This window comes from Pseudophryne corroboree, chromosome 10 (genome assembly GCF_028390025.1).
Source record: "Pseudophryne corroboree isolate aPseCor3 chromosome 10, aPseCor3.hap2, whole genome shotgun sequence".
Classification (NCBI taxonomy): domain Eukaryota; kingdom Metazoa; phylum Chordata; class Amphibia; order Anura; family Myobatrachidae; genus Pseudophryne; species Pseudophryne corroboree.
The window spans coordinates 96,470,479-96,494,253 of NC_086453.1; the positions used below are offsets into that span (position 1 = coordinate 96,470,479).

General features: G+C 48.0%; 1 protein-coding gene across 1 annotated transcript in view; it reads right to left on the reverse strand.

The window, feature by feature from the left end:
* The window catches only part of HINFP (histone H4 transcription factor), an 86,559-nt gene that overhangs the window by 22,753 nt on the left and 40,031 nt on the right, over positions 1-23,775 (reverse strand). The window contains exons 3-5 of the mRNA XM_063942609.1: positions 16,355-16,466; positions 16,087-16,239; positions 1,410-1,487 (exon numbers count right to left, since the gene is read on the reverse strand). Coding sequence (XP_063798679.1) covers positions 1,410-1,487; positions 16,087-16,239; positions 16,355-16,466 — 343 coding nt within the window. The remainder of the gene's footprint in view (positions 1-1,409; positions 1,488-16,086; positions 16,240-16,354; positions 16,467-23,775) is intronic.

Genomic DNA, 23,775 nt, shown 5'->3' on the forward strand with positions numbered 1-23,775 from the left:
TCATCAAATAGTGCATCCTGGCGCCAACTCTTCCCTAGTAAACGACACACACGCACCCAGCCGTCCATGTGAGTGGATTAATAGATCGACAATATATAGGTAGACAGTCATTAGGTTGACAGGTAAAAAAGGTTGACAGTTGAAAAACAAATGGTCGACACATGGTTTTTGGGTTATTTTGTCCCAAATGCCGTATATATTATCTGTTATCTCACCACGCTTCACGCATGGTGGTGAGCGAAGGTTACTCTTCCTAATAGACTATAACAGTAAATAAAACAGATCCTAAATTTGGGACAACATACCAAACAAAAAAAACATGCGTCGACCATTTGAACCTGCTGACCTTTCATCTTTCGACCTTTTGTATATGTCAACCTATACATTGTCGATCTATCATTAAGATACCGTCGTCCACATGATGTAAACAAAAACGTGACTCATTGGACCAGACCACCTACCGCCATTGCTCCATGGTCCAGTTCTGATGCTTATGTGCCCATTGTAGGTGCTTTCGCCAGTAGACAGGGGTCAGCATGGGCACCCTGACTGGTCTGCGGCTACGCAGCAAGTTGCGATGCACTCTGTGTTCTGACAACTTTCGGTCTTAGCCAGCACGGACTTGTTTCTGCAGTTTGTGTTCAGTATTTCTTCTGTGGAACTGGACCATACGGGCTAGACTTCACTTCCCACTTGATGCGCCTTGTGGCGCCCACGATCCATTCGCCAGTACACCAGTTGTCCTCCCTTGAACCATTTTTGGTAGGTAGTAACCACTGCATCCCGGGAGAACACCACAAGACCTGCTGTTTGGAGAGGCCCCGACCTAGTTGTCTAGTGCACATCTTTGCTATTTGGGACATTTTACAGCAGCAGGATGGATAAGATTACAGATCATGGATAAGCGCAGAGGTATTTCTTTGGGTGTGGGACATACATACACAATAGGTTTGTTATTTCCTTTTCTAACATTAAACTACATGTTATCATGAATGTCAAAGCTGAACACTAACCCTATGTTTACTCACCCGTGTTCTGAGCGGCGCACATTCCAACATCAATATTAGTGCAGTGCTCACACAAATTACTTTACTTTTTTTCTCAGAAGACTGAACTTTCAGAAACTACCCTTAATTAGTTCTAGTATGCCCCAACAGCAAAACCGTGGCAGGGCATGCTGGGATGTTTAGTTCCACAAGCTGACCTTGCTGCACTATAACATGGTTTAAAATGTTTTATTTTATTAAAAGCACTCTTCATTTATCTAAGAGAGCCTGCAAAACACAGATTCTATTCATAATTATTCACGGAAAAACAAATCAAACAAATTAAGCGTAAGGTTAAAACAGGAGATCATTAGAAGAGAACATATATTCCTAAAACAGCAATTTCCCTTTGTTAAAACTTACCATGGTTTCGCATGTGATCCCGCAACAGCCTTTCCGTTGCAAATCTCTTAGAACAATGTGTACACTGGAATCTATGTTCTGCATGTATAGGAGAATAAATGTTAGACCCGATTGCCATGCTTACACATAATTGCAGAAATAGCAGACCGACATTCCGGCCTGTATGTGCCAGACAGGAAAACTAGACCGCCCTGACCCTGCCCCCAAAATCCTTCAACCCTAAAACAGCCTAGTTCCTGGTGAAGCACAGAAAGGGGTTACTTTTCATATTATTTACCTATACACAAATCAGAACAGCCAAATGCCCCAAATTGTCAATGTAAACCTTAATCACTGTTCTATGATCTGTAGGGTTCATTAAGGTTAATGCTCAGTTGAGCGACACTGGAGCTCATATGATGAGAAACGCATCATCCCTGATAGGATACTTCTAGTCTTCCGAGTATCTCTTCTGTATTGCTGGTTTCTCCCCGAAATAGATTAGGATACTCTGGTGGAAGAAGACTGCATTCTCCTTTCAATGCTGTGCCTCCAACTATGGGCCCGATTCTGAGGTTGGAGTAAAAGCAAAACAGAGCAAGTAACTGTGCACCCGGGCAAAACCACGCTGCACTGCAGGTGGGGCAGATTTAACATGTGCAGAGAGATTTACATATATGAGAGGAGCACTAGAATGATGGCAGGAACTGAGACAGTGGACACCTGCTGACTGTGTATGGGTACACATGCAGTTACATTCCCCTAAAACAGTTGCGACACACCTGCAGTTAGTAGCCACCCACCGGTACCCGACTGTCAATCACTTTGCAAATACATTCTCGTGGAAGATGCCCAGTGGCAAAGAAAAAATAAGATTTTACTCACCGGTAAATCTATTTCTCGTAGTCCGTAGTGGATGCAGGGGACTCCGTAATGACCATGGAGAATAGCTGCTCCGCAGGAGACTGGGCACAGCTAAGAAACATTTAGGACTACCTGGTGTGCACTGGCTCCTCCCACTATGATCCTCCTCCAGACCTCAGTTAGGATACTGTGCCTGGAAGAGCTGACACAATAAGGAAGGATTTTGAATCCCGGGAAAGACTCATACCAGCCACACCAATCACACCGTATAACTCGTGATACTACACCCAGTTAACAGTATGAACATAACAGAGCCTCTCAACAGATGGCTCAACAATAACCCTTTTAGGTAACAATAACTATATACAAGTATTGCAGACAGTCCGCACTTGGGATGGGCGCCCAGCATCCACTACGGACTACGAGAAATAGATTTACCGGTGAGTAAAATCTTATTTTTTTCTGACGTCCTAGTGGATGCTGGGGACTCCGTAAGGACCATGGGGATTATACCAAAGCTCCCAAACGGGCGGGAGAGTGCGGATGACTCTGCAGCACCGAATGAGAGAACTCAAGGTCCTCCTCAGCCAGGGTATCAAATTTGTAGAATTTTGCAAACGTGTTTGCCCCTGACCAAGTAGCAGCTCGGCAAAGTTGTAAAGCCGAGACCCCTTGGGCAGTCGCCCAAGAAGAGCCCACCTTCCTCGTGGAATGGGCTTTTACCGATTTAGGCTGCGGCAGGCCAGCCGCAGAATGCGCAAGCTGAATTGTGCTACAAATCCAGCGAGCAATAGTCTGCTTCGAAGCAGGAGCACCCAGCTTGTTGGGTGCATACAGGATAAATAGCGAGTCAGTCTTTCTGACTCCAGCCGTCCTGGAAACATAAATTTTCAAGGCCTTGACTACGTCCAGTAACTTGGAGTCCTCCAAGTCCCTAGTAGCCGCAGGCACCACGATAGGTTGGTTCAAGTGAAAAGCTGATACCACCTTAGGAAGAAACTGGGGACGAGTCCTCAATTCTGCCCTATCCATATGGAAAATCAAATAGGGGCTTTTACATGATAAAGCCGCCAATTCCGACACACGCCTAGCCGAAGCCAAGGCCAAAAGCATGACCACTTTCCACGTGAGATATTTTAAATCCACGGTTTTAAGTGGCTCAAACCAATGTGACTTTAGGAAACCCAACACCACGTTAAGGTCCCACGGTGCCACTGGAGGCACAAAAGGAGGCTGAATATGGAGCACTCCTTTGACAAATGTCTGAACTTCAGGTAGTGAAGCCAGTTCTTTTTGGAAGAAAATCGACAGAACCGAAATCTGGACCTTAATGGAACCCAGTTTTAGGCCCATAGTCACCCCTGACTGTAGGAAGTGCAGAAATCGATCCAGCTGAAATTCCTCCGTTGGGGCCTTCCTGGCCTCACACCACGCAACATATTTTCGCCATATGCGGTGATAATGGTTTGCGGTTATTTCTTTCCTAGCCTTAATCAGCGTAGGAATGACTTCCTCCGGAATGCCCTTTTCCTTCAGGATCCGGTGGTCAACCGCCATGCCGTCAAACGCAGCCGCGGTAAGTCTTGGAACAGACAGGGCCCCTGCAGCAGCAGGTCTTGTCTGAGCGGTAGAGGCCATGGGTCCTCCGAGATCATTTCTTGAAGTTCCGGGTACCAAGCTCTTCTTGGCCAATCCGGAACAATGAGTAAAGTCCTTACTCCTCTTCTCCGTATTATCCTCAGTACCTTGAGTATGAGAGGAAGAGGAGGGAACACATAAACCGACCGGTACACCCACGGTGTCACTAGAGCGTCCACAGCTATCGCCTGCGGGTCTCTTGACCTGGCGCAATACTTTTGTAGCTTTTTGTTTAGGCGGGACGCCATCATGTCCACCTGTGGCCTTTCCCAACGGTTTACAATCATTTGGAAAACTTCTGGATGAAGTCCCCACTCTCCCGGGTGGAGGTCGTGCCTGCTGAGGAAGTCTGCTTCCCAGTTGTCCACTCCAGGAATGAACACTGCTGACAGTGCTAACACGTGATTTTCCGCCCATCGGAGAATCCTTGTGGCTTCTGCCATCGCCGTCCTGCTTCTTGTGCCGCCCTGTCGGTTTACATGGGCGACTGCCGTGATGTTGTCTGACTGGATCAGAACCGGCTGATTTTGAAGCAGGGGCTTTGCCTGACTTAGGGCATTGTAAATGGCCCTTAGTTCCAGAACATTTTTGTGGAGGGAAGTCTCCTGACTTGACCAAAGTCCTTGGAGGTTTCTTCCCCGTGTGACTGCCCCCCAGCCTCGAAGGCTGGCATCCGTGGTCACCAGGACCCAGTCCTGTATGCCGAATCTGCGGCCCTCTTTGAGATGAGCACTCTGCAGCCACCACAACAGAGACACCCTGGTCCTTGGAGACAGGGTTATCAACCGATGCATTTGAAGATGCGATCCGGACCACTGGTCCAACAGGTCCCACTGAAAAGTTCTGGCATGGAACCTGCCGAATGGAATTGCTTCGTAGGAAGCTACCATTTTTCCTAGGACTCGCGTGCAGTGATGCACCGACACCTGTTTCGGTTTCAGGAGGCCTCTGACTAGAGATGACAGCTCCTTGGCTTTCTCCTCCGGGAGAAACACTTTTTTCTGGACTGTGTCCAGAATCATCCCCAGGAACAGTAGACGTGTCGCAGGAACCAGCTGTGACTTTGGAATATTCAGAATCCAACCACGCTGGTGTAGCACCTCCTGAGATAGCGCTACGCCGACCAACAACTGCTCTCTGGACCTCGCCTTTATCAGGAGATCGTCCAAGTATGGGATAATTAAAACTCCCTTTTTTCGAAGGAGTATCATCATTTCGGCCATTACCTTGGTAAATACCCTCGGTGCCGTGGACAGGCCGAACAGCAACGTCTGGAATTGGTAATGACAATCCTGTACCACAAATCTGAGGTACTCCTGGTGAGGATGGTAAATGGGGACATGCAGGTAAGCATCCTTGATGTCCAGAGATACCATGTAATCCCCCTCTTCCAGGCTTGCAATAACCGCCCTGAGCGATTCCATCTTGAACTTGAATTTTTTTATATATGTGTTCAAGGATTTTAAATTCAAAATGGGTCTCACCGAACCGTCCGGTTTCGGTACCACAAACATTGTGGAATAGTAACCCCGTCCTTGTTGAAGTAGGGGCACCTTGATTATCACCTGCTGGGAATACAGCTTGTGAATTGCCTCTATCACAGCCTCCCTGTCTGAGGGAGTCATTGGCAAGGCAGATTTGAGGAAACGGCGGGGGGGGGGAAATGTCTCGAATTCCAGCATGTACCCCTGAGATACCACTTGAAGGATCCAGGGATTTACTTGTGAGCGAGCCCACTGATTGCTGAAGTTTTTGAGACGGGCCCCCACCGTACCTGGCTCCGCCTGTTGAGGCCCAGCGTCATGCGGCGGACTTAGCAGAAGAAGCGGGGGAGGACTTTTGTTCCTGGGAACTGGCTGTATGCTGCAGCTTTTTTCCCCTACCTCTGCCTCTGGGCAGAAAGGACGCGCCTCTACCCCGCTTATTCTTTTGGGGACGAAAGGACTGTACCTGATAATACGGTGCTTTCTTTGGTTGTGAGGGGACATGTGGTAAAAATGCTGACTTCCCAGCTGTTGCTGTGGAAACTAGGTCCGAAAGACCATCCCCGAACAACTCCTCACCCTTATAAGGCAAAACTTCCATGTGCCTTTTAGAATCTGCATCACCTGTCCACTGCCGAGTCCATAAACCTCTCCTGGCAGAAATGGACAGTGCACTTATTTTAGATGCCAGACGGCAAATATCCCTCTGTGCATCTCTCATGTATAAGACTGCGTCTTTAATATGCTCTATGGTTAGCAATATAGTGTCCCTGTCTAGGGTGTCAATGTTTTCTGACAGGGAATCCGACCACGCAGCTGCAGCACTGCACATCCATGCTGAAGCAATAGCTGGTCTCAGTATAATACCAGTGTGCGTATAAATATCCTTCAGGAGATGTTCCTGCTTTCTATCAGCAGGTTCCTTTAGGGCGGCCGTATCCGGAGACGGTAGTGCCACCTTTTTTGATAAGCGTGTAAGCGCTTTATCCACCCTAGGGGGTGTTTCCCAGCGTGACCTATCCTCTGGCGGGAAAGGGTACGCCATTAGTAACTTTTTAGAAATCACCAATTTTTTATCGGGGGAAGCCCACGCTACTTCACACACTTCATTTAATTCTTCAGAAGGGGGAAAAACTACTGGTAGTTTTTTCTTCCCAAACATAATACCCTTTTTTGTGGTCCTGGGGTCACATCAGAAATGTGTAAAACATTTTTCATTTCCTCAATCATATAACGAGTGGCCCTATTGGACATTACATTAGTCTCTTCGTCGTCGACACTGGTATCAGTATCCGTGTCGACATCTGTGTCTGCCATATGAGGTAGCGGGCGTTTTAGAGCCCCTGATGGCCTTTGAGACGTCTGGGCAGGCACGGGCTGAGAAGCCGGCTGCCCCGCATTTGGCATGTCATCAAATTTTTTATGTAAGGAGTCGACACTTTCGCGTAATTCCTTCCACAAGTCCATCCACTCAGGTGTCTGCCCCGCAGGGGGTGACAACACATTTATAGGCACCTGCTCCTCCTCCACATAAGCCTCCTCATCAAACATGTCGACACAGCCGTACCGACACACCGCACACACACAGGTAATGCTTTGACAGAAGACAGGACCCCACAAAGCCCTTTGGGGAGACAGAGAGAGAGTATGCCAGCACACACCAGAGCGCTATATAATACAGGGATTAACTAAATTATATCCCCTTATAGCTGCTATATGTATATTGCGCCTAAATTTAGTGCCCCCCCTCTCTTTTTTACCCTTTCTGTAGTGTAGACTGCAGGGGAGAGCCAGGGAGCTTCCTTCCAGCGGAGCTGTGAGGGAGAAATGGCGCCAGTGTGCTGAGGGAGATAGCTCCGCCCCTTTTTCTGCGGACTTTTCTCCCGCTTTTTAATGGATTCTGGCAGGGGTATTTATCACATATATAGCCTCTGGGGCTATATATTGTGATATATTTGCCAGCCAAGGTGTTTTTATTGCTGCTCAGGGCGCCCCCCCCCAGCGCCCTGCACCCTCAATGACCGGAGTGTGAAGTGTGTATGAGGAGCAATGGCGCACAGCTGCAGTGCTGTGCGCTACCTTGGTGAAGACTGATGTCTTCTGCCGCCGATTTTCCGGACTCTTCTTGCTTCTGGCTCTGTAAGGGGGCCGGCGGCGCGGCTCTGGGACCGAACACCAATGGCCGGTTCCATGCGGTCGATCCCTCTGGAGCTAATGGTGTCCAGTAGCCTAAGAAGCCCAAGCTACCACCAGTTAGGTAGGTTCGCTTCTTCTCCCCTTAGTCCCTCGCTGCAGTGAGTCTGTTGCCAGCAGATCTCACTGTAAAATAAAAAACCTAAAATATACTTTCTCTCTAGGAGCTCAGGAGAGCCCCTAGTGTGCATCCAGCTCAGCCGGGCACAGGATTCTAACTGAGGTCTGGAGGAGGGTCATAGTGGGAGGAGCCAGTGCACACCAGGTAGTCCTAAATCTTTCTTAGCTGTGCCCAGTCTCCTGCGGAGCCGCTATTCCCCATGGTCCTTACGGAGTCCCCAGCATCCACTAGGACGTCAGAGAAAAAAACACAATAAACTCCACTGCGTAAAGTAAAAACCATCAAGATCAACTGAATCAGGCTTTGAACCCTCACTCTTGGCCCATCATGGGGTCAAGTCGTTTTTTAATATCTTTGGCAACGGACCGATCAGCAAATAACTATTAAACTCAAGATGTACACAAACCCATAGCATATTACTTGTACCTCAAGTGAGTAGATCTCAGTATAGTGCAATGGAGCAGTGCCTATTGATCATCTGTGGCAAGTCCACGTCACACTATCACACATTACTTACTGTGACCATCTGTGCTACTACAGTAATTTGTAGCCTTCTCCCCACGCCTACGGACACGTAGAGATCAGTAATATGCAATGAGCAGTAACATGCGATGTACGGTTTAGCTTTTACTGCCAGATTTATCCCATACGCAGCTTCCACGTGACTCCTTCCTACAGTCTATGAGACATTCCAATAGAACTATATAGAAAAACCTGTAACTGGCCAGTGACATAGCAAGCCGACGAGCAGGTGAAACACAAACAGGCTACACAGCACTCGTACTGCAGGTGTGAACACCATGCAGGATTCTCCCACCCCCTGTATTGGTTCAAAACTTAGCATGGATCGGAGGACTGAGTCCCGAGCCGTCAAGGAAATAAAGGAGCCGGCCACCAGCTAAAGGCTACTGCATGCAGGCCCGGACTGGAGGAGTCGCACAAGCTGATAAGTAAATTACAGAGTTCATATTTGTATTTAATAATAAGATTTTACTTACCGATAAATCTATTTCTCGTAGTCCGTAGTGGATGCTGGGGACTCCGTCAGGACCATGGGGATTAGCGGCTCCGCAGGAGACCGGGCACAAAAATAAAGCTTTAGGATCAGGTGGTGTGCACTGGCTCCTCCCCCTATGACCCTCCTCCAAGCCTCAGTTAGGATACTGTGCCCGGACGAGCGTACACAATAAGGAAGGATTTTGAATCCCGGGTAAGACTCATACCAGCCACACCAATCACACCGTACAACTTGTGATCTGAACCCAGTTAACAGTATGACAACGTAGGAGCCTCTGAACAGACGGCTCACAACAATAATAACCCGATTTTTGTACCAATAACTATGTACAAGTATTGCAGACAATCCGCACTTGGGATGGGCGCCCAGCATCCACTACGGACTACGAGAAATAGATTTATCGGTAAGTAAAATCTTATTTTCTCTAACGTCCTAGTGGATGCTGGGGACTCCGTCAGGACCATGGGGATTATACCAAAGCTCCCAAACGGGCGGGAGAGTGCGGATGACTCTGCAGCACCGAATGAGAGAACTCCAGGTCCTCTTTAGCCAGGGTATCAAATTTGTAGAATTTTACAAACGTGTTCTCCCCCCGACCACGTAGCTGCTCGGCAGAGTTGTAATGCCGAGACCCCTCGGGCAGCCGCCCAGGATGAGCCCACCTTCCTTGTGGAATGGGCATTTACATATTTTGGCTGTGGCAGGCCTGCCACATAATGTGCAAGCTGAATTGTACTACACATCCAACTAGCAATCGTCTGCTTAGAAGCAAGAGCACCCAGTTTGTTGGGTGCATACAGGATAACAGCAAGTCAGTTTTCCTGACTCCAGCCGTCCTGGAAACCGATATTTTCAGGGCCCTGACAACATCTAGCAACTTGGAGTCCTCCAAGTCCCTAGTAGCCGCAGGTACCACAATAAGCTGGTTCAGGTGAAACGCTGACACCACCTTAGGGAGAAACTGGGGACGAGTCCGCAGCTCTGCCCTGTCCGAATGGACAATCAGATATGGGCTTTTGTGAGACAAAGCCGCCAATTCTGACACTCGCCTGGCCGAGGCCAGGGCCAACATCATGGTCACTTTCCATGTGAGATATTTCAAATCCACAGATTTGAGCGGTTTAAACCAATGTGATTTGAGGAATCCCAGCACTACGTTGAGATCCCACAGTGCCACTGGAGGCACAAAAGGGGGTTGTATATGCAGTACTCCCTTGACAAACTTCTGGACTTCAGGAACTGAAGCCAATTCTTTCTGGAAGAAAATCGACAGGGCCGAAATTTGAACCTTAATGGACCCCAATCTGAGGCCCATAGACACTCCTGTTTGCAGGAAATGCAGGAATCGACCGAGTTGAAATTTCTTCGTGGAGCCTTCCTGGCCTCACACCACGCAACATATTTTCGCCACATGTGGTGATAATGTTGTGCGGTCACGTCCTTCCTGGCTTTGACCATGGTAGGAAAGACCTCTTCCGGAATGCCTTTTTCCCTTAGGATCCGGCGTTCAACCGCCATGCCGTCAAACGCAGCCGCGGTAAGTCTTGGAACAGACATGGTACGTGCTGAAGCAAGTCCCTTCTTAGCGGCAGAGGTCATGAGTCCTCTGTGAGTATCTCTTGAAGTTCCGGGTACCAAGTCCTTCTTGGCCAATCCGGAGCCACGAGTATAGTTCTTACTCCTCTACGTCTTATAATTCTCAGTACCTTGGGTATGAGAAGCAGAGGAGGAAACACATACACCGACTGGTACGCCCACGGTGTTACCAGAACGTCCACAGCTATTGCCTGAAAGTCTCTTGACCTGGCGCAATACCTGTCCAGTTTTTTGTTCAGGCGGGACGCCATCATGTACACCTTTGGTCTTTCCCAACGGTTCACAATCATGTGGAAAACTTCCCGATGAAGTCCCCACTCTCCCGGGTGGAGGTCGTGCCTGCTGAGGAAGTCTGCTTCCCAGTTGTCCACTCCCGGAATGAACACTGCTGACAGTGCTATCACATGATTTTCCGCCCAGCGAAAAATCCTTGCAGTTTTTGCCATTGCCCTCCTGCTTCTTGTGCCGCCCTGTCTGTTTACGTGGGCGACTGCCGTGATGTTGTCCCACTGGATCAATACCGGCTGACCTTGAAGCAGAGGTCTTGCTAAGCTTAGAGCATTATAAATTGCCCTTAGCTCCAGTATATTTATGTGGAGAAAAGTCTCCACACTCCCTGGAAATTTTTTCCCTGTGTGACTGCTCCCCAGCCTCTCAGGCTGGCCTCCGTGGTCACCAGCATCCAATCCTGAATGCCGAATCTGCGGCCCTCTAGAAGATGAGCACTCTGTAACCACCACAGGAGAGACACCCTTGTCCTTGGAGATAGGGTTATCCGCTGATGCATCTGAAGATGCGATCCGGACCATTTTTCCAGCAGATCCCACTGAAAAGTTCTTGCGTGGAATCTGCCGAATGGAATCGCTTCGTAATAAGCCACCATTTTTCCCAGGACTCTTGTGCAATGATGCACTGACACTTTTCCTGGTTTTAGGAGGTTCCTGACTAGCTCGGATAACTCCCTGGCTTTCTCCTCCGGGAGAAACACCTTTTTCTGGACTGTGTCCAGAATCATCCCTAGGAACAGCAGACGTGTCGTCGGAAACAACTGCGGTTTTGGAATATTTAGAATCCACCCGTGCTGTCGTAGAACTACTTGAGATAGTGCTACTCCGACCTCCAACTGTTCTCTGGACCTTGCTCTTATCAGGAGGTCGTCCATTTTCTTCGAAGAAGAATCATCATTTCGGGCATTACCTTGGTAAAGACCCGGAGTGCCGTGGACAATCCAAACGGCAGCGTCTGAAACTGATAGTGACAGTTCTGTACCACGAACCTGATATACCCTTGGTGAGAAGGGCAAATTGGGACATGGAGGTAAGCATCCCTGATGTCCCTGGACACCATATAGTCCCCTTCTTTCTGGTTCGCTATCACTGCTCTGAGTGACTCCATCTTGATTTGAACCTTTGTAAGTGTTCAAATATTTCAGATTTAGAATAGGTCTCACCGAGCCTTGGTTTCAGTACCACAATATAGTGTGGAATAATACCCCTTTCCTTGTTGTAGGAGGGGTACTTTGATTATCACCTGCTGGGAATACAGCTTGTGAATTGTTTCCAATACTGGCTCCCTGTCGGAGGGAGACGTTGGTAAAGCAGACTTCAGGAACCTGCGAGGGGAAACGTCTCGACTTTCCAATCTGTACCCCTGGGATACTACTTGTAGGATCCAGGGGTCCTGTATGGCTCCAGCGTCATGCTGAGAACTTGGCAGAAGCGGTGGAAGGCTTCTGTTCCTGGGAATGGGCTGCCTGCTGCAGTCTTCTTCCCTTTCCTCTATCCCTGGGCAGATATGCTTATGGGGACGAAAGGACTGAGGCTGAAAAGACGGTGTCTTTTTCTGCATAGATGTGACTTAGGGTAAAAACGGTGGATTTCCCAGCAGTTGCCGTGGCCACCAGGTCCGATGGACCGACCCCAAATAACTCCTCCCCTTTATACGGCAATACATCTTTGTGCCGTTTGGAATCTGCATCACCTGACCACTGTCGTGTCCATAAACATCTTTTGGCAGATATGGACATCGCACTTACTCTTGATGCCAGAGTGCAAATATCCCTCTGTGCATCTCGCATATATAGAAATGCATTCTTTAAATGCTCTATAGTAAATAAAATACTGTCCCTGTCAAGGGTATCAATATTTTCAGTCAGGGAATCCGACCAAGCCACCCCCGCGCTGCACATCCAGGCTGAGGCGATCACTGGTTGCAGTATAACACCAGTATGTGTGTATATACTTTTTAGGATATTTTCCAGCCTCCTATCAGCTGGCTCCTTGAGGGCGGCCGTATCTGGAGACGGTACCGCCACTTGTTTTGATAAGCGTGTGAGCGCCTTATCCACCCTAAGGGGTGTTTCCCAACGCGCCCTAACTTCTGGCGGGAAAAGGTATACCGCCAATAATTTTCTATCGGGGGAACCCCGCGCCTCATCACACACTTCATTTAATTTATCTGATTCAGGAAAAACTATAGGTAGTTTTTCCACACCCCACATAATACCCTTTTTTGTGGTACTTGTAGTATCAGAAATATGTAACACCTCCTTCATTGCCCTTAACAAGTAACGTGTGGCCCTAAAGGAAAATACGTTTGTTTCTTCACCGTCGACACTGGAGTCCGTGTCCGTGTCTGTGTCGACCGACTGAGGTAAAATGGGCATTATAACGTCCCTGACGGTGTTTTAGACGCCTGGACAGATACTAATATGTTTGCCGGCCGTCTCATGTCGTCAACCGACTTGCAGCGTGTTGACATTATCACGTAATCCCTTAAATAAGCCATCTATTCCGGTGTCGACTCCCTAGAGAGTGACTTCACCATTACAGGCAATTTGCTCCACCTCCCAACATCGTCCTCATACATGTCGACACACACGTACCGACACACAGCACACACACACAGGGAATGCTCTGATAGAGGACAGGACCCACTAGCCCTTTGGGGAGACAGAGGGAGAGTTTGCCAGCACACACCAAAAACGCTATAATTATACAGGGACAACCTTTATATAAGTGCTTTTCCCTTATAGCATTTTAATATATGTAGTCATATCGCCAAATCAGTGCCCCCCCTCTCTGTTTTAACCTTGTTTCTGTAGTGCAGTGCAGGGGAGAGCCTGGGAGCCTTCCCACCAGCATTTCTGTGAGGGAAAATGGCGCTGTGTGCTGAGGAGAATAGGCCCCGCCCCCTTTTCGGCGGGCTTCTTCTCCCGTTTTTCTGAGACCTGGCAGGGGTTAAATACATCCATATAGCCCCCAGGGGCTATATGTGATGTATTTTTAGCCATAAAAAAGGTATTATACATTGCTGCCCAGGGCGCTCCCCCAGCGCCCTGCACCCTCCGTGACCGCTGTGTGAAGTGTGCTGACAACAATGGCGCACAGCTGCAGTGCTGTGCGCTACCTCAGGAAGACTGAAAAGTCTTCTGCCGCCTGCTTCTGGACCTCTTCCATCTTCGGCTTCTGCAAGGGGGGTCGGCGGCGCGGCTCCGGGACGAACCCCAGGGTGAGACCTGTGTTCCGACTCCCTCTGGAGCTAATGGTGTCCAGTAGCCTAAGAAGCCAATCCATCCTGCACGCAGGTGAGTTCACTTCTCTCCCCTAAGTCCCTCGATGCAGTGAGCCTGTTGCCAGCAGGACTCACTGAAAATAAAAAACCTAAAAACTTTTTCTAAGCAGCTCTTTAGGAGAGCCACCTAGATTGCACCCTGCTCGGACGGGCACAAAAACCTAACTGAGGCTTGGAGGACGGTCATAGGGGGAGGAGCCAGTGCACACCACCTGATCCTAAAGCTTTATTTTTGTGCCCTGTCTCCTGCGGAGCCGCTAATCCCCATGGTCCTGACGGAGTCCCCAGCATCCACTAGGACGTTAGAGAAAATAATTTTATTTATATAGTGCTCTTTCTCCAATAGGACTCAAGGCGCTATATGCTGTGCTGGACTATATTAACCAACAGCTATTTTCCCGATCCAGTAAACTGGAAAGTATCTACAATATAACACAGAGTGTTTGGAAATTCCATATTAACACCGCAAAGCAGTTTGTAAACTTACATCATCTGCCTAAAGAGGAGTATTACCATCTATCAGCACTGAGGGCCGGATTCATTGATTCATTAAGGATTGCAAATGCAAGCTGCTCACAGTAGCTTTGCATTTGCAATCCTTAGCAATACAAATGCAGGAGGATGTGCACATCGGGGGTAATTCCAAGTTGATCGCAGCAGGATTTTTTTTTTTAGCAATTGGGCAAAACCATGGCCCTCATTCCGAGTTGAACGCTCGCACGGCGAATTTAGCAGAGTTGCTCAGGCTAAGCCTACGCCTACTGGGAGTGTATCTTAGCTTCTTAAAATTGCGACCGATGTATACGCAATATTGCGATTACAAACTACTTAGCAGTTTCAGAGTAGCTTCAGACTTACTCGGCATCTGCGATCAGTTCAGTGCTTGTCGTTCCTGGTTTGACGTCCTAAACACACCCAGCGTTCGCCCAGACACTCCCCCGTTTCTCCGGCCACTCCTGCGTTTTTTCCGGAAACGGTAGCGTTTTTATCCACACGCCCCGAAAACGCCTTGTTTCCGCCCAGTAACACCCATTTCCTGTCAATCACACTACGATCGCCGGAGCGATGAAAAAGCCGTGAGTAAAAATACTATCTCCATTGTAAAATTACTTGGCGCAGTCGCAGTGCGAATATTGCGCATGCGTACTAAGCGGAATTTCACTGCGATGCGATGAAAAATACCGAGCGAACGACTCGGAATGAGGGCCCATGTGCACTGCAGGGGAGGCAGATATAACATGTGCAGAGAGAGTTAGATTTGGGTTGGTTATTTTGTTTCTGTGCAGGGTAAATACTGGCTGCTTTATTGTTACACTGCATATTAGATTGCAGATTGAACACACCCCACCCAAATCTAACTCTCTCTGCACATGTTATATCTACCTCCCCTGCAGTGCACATGGTTTTGCCCAATTGCTAACAAAAATCCTGCTGCGATCAACTTGGAATTACCCCCATCACCTCTTCCCTGCATCTGCTATCGCATTTTAGATGAACATCACGGCCATTGGTCGCGATGTTCATCTGCGACGGCAGGCTGAGTAAGCTTCAGTTTACTCAGCCTTGTCGCCGCTAAAGGGACTGCGAGGCCAAAGAAACTGCGTACGCGACGCAGCCCTTGGCCTCGCCACACCTGGCTGGTGCAATGTGTATAAGCGGCATTACTGTGTGGTGTAATGTGAACTGGCACTATTATGTGACCACGCCCCTTCCACATGAAACCACGCCCCTAATTTCTTCCTACATGAAGCCACGTCCCTACATTTTTGCTGCGTAAAGCCTGTTTATTCTTTAGACTATGGGAGAAGCACCAATTCACTTTCTGCCAAAGGGGCACCAAAATGTCTAGTTACTAGCTCTGGGGCAGGGTGTCCTGTATGCTACACAGCCCAGCACCATGGTCACCCCATCCTCCCCCTTGCAACACTTTTGTAGTGTCCAAATCAACTTTGTGTTTTTATATTTGAATCATTAATAAGATTATTAAGAACCTACATTCCGATGGGACTCAGAAAAGTACAGGTAGGACCCCAATTCTTAAATGTGAGGAGTCCCTGGGACCCACTTTTTTGGGGGATCAGCGCGATCACTGATACACAATATAATATAAAGACACTTGTCCAATGGCAGCCTTTGTCAAACAATAAACCCCATTTCCTTGACGTTATTCTTCTGGTGGAGTAAAACTACCAAAGGAAGTGGCAGACTCACGATCTAGTGATGTTTGCCGTCTGAGGTGATCGTAGAATTTGGTATTGTTGGAAAACATGCCCCCACAGTTGGGGCAGGACACGACTTTCTCTTGCGTGTGACTCCGCAGATGCTCTCTCAGCTTGCATCGACTCTTACAGGAGCAGTCACAGTCTGTCAGCAGAAGGAAGAAGAACAGAAAGCGGTGCTAGGACACGGACATATGGAAGAGCAGAGAGAAACTCAATACACACCAGCTGCATACCAACTTATTGCATGCAAAACTCACCTTTCCACCCACACATTAGAACCCGGTTCTCTTTACCGGCCACTTCATATTCTGTGCTCAGTCCGTGAGTGTCCACGTGTCTGTAATACCACTCCGCATTGTCAAATGAGCTCTATAGTGAAAAACCCAAAACAAATTGACAGTTATTTTACATTTGCAAGTTATTGCTTTACACAGGACTACTTCTATATACAGATGCCATGCAGAAACACGGCTTACTGCATGGCATGCCAGGCTGAGACTATTCGCAGCCTAGCACGACAAGCAGTATCGCAGTAAGATGAGCATGGCTACATTTGTACAAGTGTGTTGTAGTATCAGCATTCAATAGACATACAAACACAAGTATACTATATCAACGCTAGGTCACAGAGAGTCAAAAGAAAAGGTTTCTTAATTGTTGGGCCCCATGAGCCACCCCCGATCCTGCCAAACTGCGCCGATAGCTCCCAGTTATCTTGATTTCAATTGGGTATAAGGTGTTAGAAACTTACTGCTCTCTCTCTCTCTCTTTAAAAACACCTACAGATGTGTGCTGCAATCACACTAAACAGCCCTTCAAGTCGTGCCATGCTGTGGCGGGACCCGGTAGCCCCGAGCGTCTTTTTTTGTTTTTTTTCCTGCGAAAATGCGTCATAGTCGCAAGGTAATGAAATAGGATGCACGAGCAGATCCTGCTGATTAAAATTATATTGTGTGTGTAATTGCGGCTCTATCTTCATTCGAAGTGCCACGTTACAGTGTTTTACAGGATAACACTGTAGCATAGCATTTTATATGCAAATACAGTTGCACAGAGAATATAGGCATACTGCATATCATTTTAATCAGCAGAAGCTGCTCGTGCGTCCTATTGCATTACTTTGTAACTAAGACGCATTTTTTGCGGGAATGAATGGAAAAAAAAAAAAAAAAAAAAAAGACGTTTGGCGCTATAGAGTTACACGGCACTCACGCATTATGTATAATGTGACTTGTAGCGCACGGAGCATAGAAGAGGACACATCTATACTTGCAACTCATATTTATGTAATCACACAGACTAAAAGCCCAAAACAGAGTATGCATATACCATGGTTTTAAAGTTTGTTTTATTACATGAATTGTAATTAAGGGATTCATCAAATGCTCAAATCTCAGTGAATATATTGGCACTTCGTAAATACTGAGCAGCAACTGAACATTACCTGGTTTGCACTCTCAAAGTGTCTATACTGCGTCCTATGCTGGTGTGTATTGAAAAAAAATACTTCCTCCACTAGAACGGCCTAATCTCTAAATACATCAGATATGACATTTCAGGAACTGGTTAGAATATGATCAGTTTTAGCAACCTACCAGCAGGAAGATGTTCTTTCTAGGCAACACAGAATCGAAGACCAAAACTCAACCAACAGGGAAGACGGAGGTGTCTTTTTAATGTGATCCCAGAACAGGACTTCAGTGTTGCTTTTCCATGCCCTCTCCACTATCATGGAATTGAGCAAGTGAATTAAGAGGAATTACTATGGAGTTGTCATTTGTTTTACCTAGAGTTCTAACCTACCAGATATATGAGTTAATTTCAGATACCTACAACAAATTAACAATTTTGTGGTATCCGACAAATTATAATAATATATAAATAAATAAAATGCACAAAAAATAAGATTTTACTTACCGATAAATCTATTTCTCGGAGTCCGTAGTGGATGCTGGGGTTCCTGAAAGGACCATGGGGAATAGCGGCTCCGCAGGAGACAGGGCACAAAAAGTAAAGCTTTTCCGATCAGGTGGTGTGCACTGGCTCCTCCCCCTATGACCCTCCTCCAGACTCCAGTTAGGTACTGTGCCCGGACGAGCGTACACAATAAGGGAGGATTTTGAATCCCGGGTAAGACTCATACCAGCCACACCAATCACACCGTACAACTTGTGATCTAAACCCAGTTAACAGTATGATAACAGCGGAGCCTCTGAAAGATGGCTTCCTTCAACAATAACCCGAATTAGTTAACAATAACTATGTACAATTTATGCAGATAATCCGCACTTGGGATGGGCGCCCAGCATCCACTACGGACTCCGAGAAATAGATTTATCGGTAAGTAAAATCTTATTTTCTCTATCGTCCTAGTGGATGCTGGGGTTCCTGAAAGGACCATGGGGATTATACCAAAGCTCCCAAACGGGCGGGAGAGTGCGGATGACTCTGCAGCACCGAATGAGAGAACTCCAGGTCCTCCTTAGCCAGAGTATCAAATTTGTAAAATTTTACAAACGTGTTCTCCCCTGACCACGTAGCTGCTCGGCAAAGTTGTAATGCCGAGACCCCTCGGGCAGCCGCCCAAGATGAGCCCACCTTCCTTGTGGAGTGGGCCTTTACAGATTTAGGCTGTGGCAGGCCTGCCACAGAATGTGCAAGTTGGATTGTGCTACAGATCCAACGAGCAATCGTCTGCTTAGACGCAGGAGCACCCATCTTGTTGGGTGCATACAATATAAACAACGAGTCAGATTTTCTGACTCCAGCTGTCCTTGCAATATATATTTTTAATGCTCTGACAACGTCCAGTAACTTGGAGTCCTCCAAGTCACTTGTAGCCGCAGGCACTACAATAGGCTGGTTCAGATGAAATGCTGACACCACCTTAGGGAGAAAATGCGGACGAGTCCGCAGTTCTGCCCTGTCCGAATGGAAAATCAGATATGGGCTTTTGTAAGATAAAGCTGCCAATTCTGACACTCTCCTGGCAGAAGCCAGGGCTAGAAGCATGGTCACTTTCCATGTGAGATATTTCAAATCCACCTTTTTTAGTGGTTCAAACCAATGAGATTTTAGGAAGTCCAAAACCACATTGAGATCCCACGGTGCCACTGGAGGCACCACAGGAGGCTGTATATGCAGCACTCCCTTAACAAAGGTCTGGACTTCAGGGACTGAAGCCAATTCTTTTTGAAAGAAAATCGACAGGGCCGAAATTTGAACCTTAATAGATCCCAATTTGAGACCCATTGACAATCCTGATTGCAGGAAATGTAGGAATCGACCCAGTTGAAATTCCTCCGTCGGAGCACTCCGATCTTCGCACCACGCAACATATTTTCGCCAAATTCGGTGATAATGTTGCACGGTTACTTCCTTCCTTGCTTTAATCAAAGTAGGAATGACTTCTTCCGGCATGCCTTTTTCCTTTAGGATCCGGCGTTCAACCGCCATGCCGTCAAACGCAGCCGCGGTAAGTCTTGAAACAGACAGGGACCCTGCTGAAGCAAGTCCCTCCTTAGAGGTAGAGGCCACGGATCTTCCGTGATCATCTCTTGAAGTTCCGGGTACCAAGTCCTCCTTGGCCAATCCGGAACCACTAGTATTGTTCTTACGCCTCTTTGCCGTATAATTCTCAATACTTTTGGTATGAGAGGCAGAGGAGGAAACACATACACCGACTGGTACACCCAAGGCGTTACCAGCGCGTCCACAGCTATTGCCTGCGGATCTCTTGACCTGGCGCAATACCTGTCCAGTTTTTTGTTGAGGCGAGACGCCATCATGTCCACCATTGGTCTTTCCCAACGGGTTACCAGCATGTGGAAAACTTCTGGATGAAGTCCCCACTCTCCCGGGTGAAGATCGTGTCTGCTGAGGAAGTCTGCTTCCCAGTTGTCCACTCCCGGGATGAACACTGCTGACAGTGCTATCACATGATTCTCTGCCCAGCGAAGAATCCTTGCAGCTTCTGCCATTGCACTCCTGCTTCTTGTGCCGCCCTGTCTGTTCACATGGGCGACTGCCGTGATGTTGTCCGACTGGATCAACACCGGTTTTCCCTGAAGCAGAGGTTCTGCCTGGTTTAGAGCATTGTATATTGCTCTTAGTTCCAGAATGTTTATGTGAAGAGACGTTTCCAGGCTCGTCCATACTCCCTGGAAGTTTCTTCCTTGTGTGACTGCTCCCCAGCCTCTCAGGCTGGCGTCCGTGGTCACCAGGATCCAATCCTGTATGCCGAATCTGCGGCCCTCCAATAGATGAGCACTCTGCAACCACCACAGAAGAGACACCCTTGTCCTTGGAGACAGGGTTATCCGTAGGTGCATCTGAAGATGCGACCCTGACCATTTGTCCAACAGATCCCTTTGGAAAATTCTTGCGTGGAATCTGCCGAATGGAATCGCTTCGTAAGAAGCCACCATTTTTCCCAGGACTCTTGTGCATTGATGTACAGACACCTTTCCTGGTTTTAGGAGGTTCCTGACAAGCTCGGATAACTCCTTGGCTTTTTCCTCCGGGAGAAAAACCTTTTTCTGAACCGTGTCCAGAATCATCCCTAGGAACAGCAGACGAGTTGTCGGCATTAACTGGGATTTTGGAATATTCAGAATCCACCCGTGCTGTTTTAGCACTTCTTGAGACAGTGCTAATCCCATCTCTAGCTGTTCTCTGGACCTCGCCCTTATTAGGAGATCGTCCAAGTATGGGATAATTAATACGCCTTTTCTTCGAAGAAGAATCATCATCTCGGCCATTACCTTTGTAAAGATCCGAGGTGCCGTGGACAATCCGAACGGCAGCGTCTGAAACTGATAGTGACAGTTTTGTACAACGAACCTGAGGTACCCCTGGTGTGAGGGGTAAATTGGAACGTGGAGATACGCATCCTTGATGTCCAAGGATACCATAAAGTCCCCCTCTTCCAGGTTCGCTATCACTGCTCTGAGCGACTCCATTTTGAACTTGAACTTCTTTATGTACAGGTTCAAGGACTTCAGATTTAGAATAGGCCTTACCGAGCCATCCGGCTTCGGTACCACAAAAAGAGTGGAATAATACCCCTTCCCTTGTTGCAGAAGAGGTACCTTGACTATCACCTGCTGAGAGTACAGCTTGTGAATGGCTTCCAACACCGTCTCCCTTTCGGCGGGGGACGTTGGTAAAGCAGACTTCAGGAAACGGCGAGGTGGATCTGTCTCTAATTCCAAACTGTATCCCTGAGATATTATCTGCAGGATCCAGGGATCTACTTGCGAGTGAGCCCACTGCGCGCTGTAATTTTTGAGACGACCCCCCACCGTCCCCGAGTCCGCTTGAGAAGCCCCAGCGTCATGCTGAGGCTTTTGTAGAAGCCGGGGAGGGCTTCTGATCCTGGGAAGGAGCTGCGTGTTGCTGTCTCTTCCCTCGACCTTTGCCTTGTGGCAGATATGAATAGCCCTTTGCTCTCTTATTTTTAAAGGAACGAAAGGGCTGCGGTTGAAAAGTCGGTGCCTTTTTCTGTTGGGGAGTGACTTGAGGTAGAAAGATGGATTTCCCGGCTGTAGCCGTGGCCACCAAATCTGATAGACCGACTCCAAATAACTCCTCCCCCTTATACGGCAAAACTTCCATATGCCGTTTTGAATCCGCATCGCCTGTCCACTGTCGCGTCCATAAAGCTCTTCTGGCCGAAATGGACATAGCACTTACCCGTGATGCCAGTGTGCATATATCCCTCTGTGCATCACGCATATAAAGAAATGCATCCTTTATTTGTTCTAACGACAGTAAAATATTGTCCCTGTCCAGGGTATCAATATTTTCAATCAGGGACTCTGACCAAACTACCCCCGCACTGCCCATCCAGGCAGTTGCTACAGCTGGTCGTAGTATAACACCTGCATGTGTGTATATACTTTTTTGGATATTTTCCATCCTCCTATCTGATGGATCTTTAAGTGCGGCCGTCTCAGGAGAGGGTAACGCCACTTGTTTAGATAAGCGTGTTAGCGCCTTGTCCACCCTAGGAGGTGTTTCCCAGCGCTCCCTAACCTCTGGCGGGAAAGGGTATAATGCCAATAATTTCTTTGAAATTATCAGCTTTTTATCAGGGGCAACCCACGCTTCATTACACACGTCATTTAGTTCTTCTGATTCAGGAAAAACTATAGGTAGTTTTTTCATACCCCACATAATACCCTGTTTAGTGGTACCTGTAGTATCAGCTAAATGTAACGCCTCCTTCATTGCCAAAATCATATAACGTGTGGCCCTACTGGAAAATACGGTTGATTCGTCACCGTCACCACTGGAGTCATCGCCTGTGTCTGGGTCTGTGTCGACCGACTGAGGCAAAGGGCGTTTCACAGCCCCTGACGGTGTTTGAGTCGCCTGGACAGGCACTAATTGATTGTCCGGCCGTCTCATGTCGTCAAACGACTGCTTTAGCGTGTTGACACTATCCCGTAGTTCCATAAATAAAGGCATCCATTCTGGTGTCGACCCCCTAGGAGGTGACATCCCCATATTTGGCAATTGCTCCGCCTCCACACCAATATCGTCCTCATACATGTCGACACACACGTACCGACACACAGCAGACACACAGGGAATGCTCCTAATGAAGACAGGACCCACTAGCCCTTTGGGGAGACAGAGGGAGAGTTTGCCAGCACACACCAAAAGCGCTATATATATATATCAGGGATAGCCTTATAATAAGTGCTCCCCTATAGCTGCTTTGTTATATCAAAATATCGCCATAAATGTGCCCCCCCCTCTCTGTTTTACCCTGTTTCTGTAGTGCAGTGCAGGGGAGAGACTTGGGAGCCGTCCTGACCAGCGGAGCTGTGAGAGGAAATGGCGCCGTGTGCTGAGGAGATAGGCCCCGCCCCTTTTTCGGCGGGCTCGTCTCCCGCTATTTAGAGAAATCAGGCAGGGGTTAAATATCTCCATATAGCCTCTAGGGCTATATGTGAGGTATTTTTAGCCTTTATAGGTACTCATTTGCCTCCCAGGGCGCCCCCCTCCCAGCGCCCTGCACCCTCAGTGACTGCCGTGTGAAGTGTGCTGAGAGGAAAATGGCGCACAGCTGCAGTGCTGTGCGCTACCTTTAGAAGACTGCAGGAGTCTTCAGCCGCCGATTCTGGACCTCTTCTGACTTCAGCATCTGCAAGGGGGCCGGCGGCGCGGCTCCGGTGACCATCCAGGCTGTACCTGTGATCGTCCCTCTGGAGCTTGATGTCCAGTAGCCAAGAAGCCAATCCATCCTGCACGCAGGTGAGTTGACTCCTTCTCCCCTCAGTCCCTCGCTGCAGTGATCCTGTTGCCAGCAGGAATCACTGTAAAATAAAAAACCTAGCTAAACTTTCTCTAAGCAGCTCTTTAGGAGAGCCACCTAGATTGCACCCTTCTCGGCCGGGCACAAAAATCTAACTGGAGTCTGGAGGAGGGTCATAGGGGGAGGAGCCAGTGCACACCACCTGATCGGAAAAGCTTTACTTTTTGTGCCCTGTCTCCTGCGGAGCCGCTATTCCCCATGGTCCTTTCAGGAACCCCAGCATCCACTAGGACGATAGAGAAAGATCTGGATTGCGTTTTAAAATCCATTGAAAGCACCATGAGTAAAAACATTGTGCTAAATAAACATCCAAACTCTTAAAGCAATCATTATGTAGACCAGGGGTAAGCAACC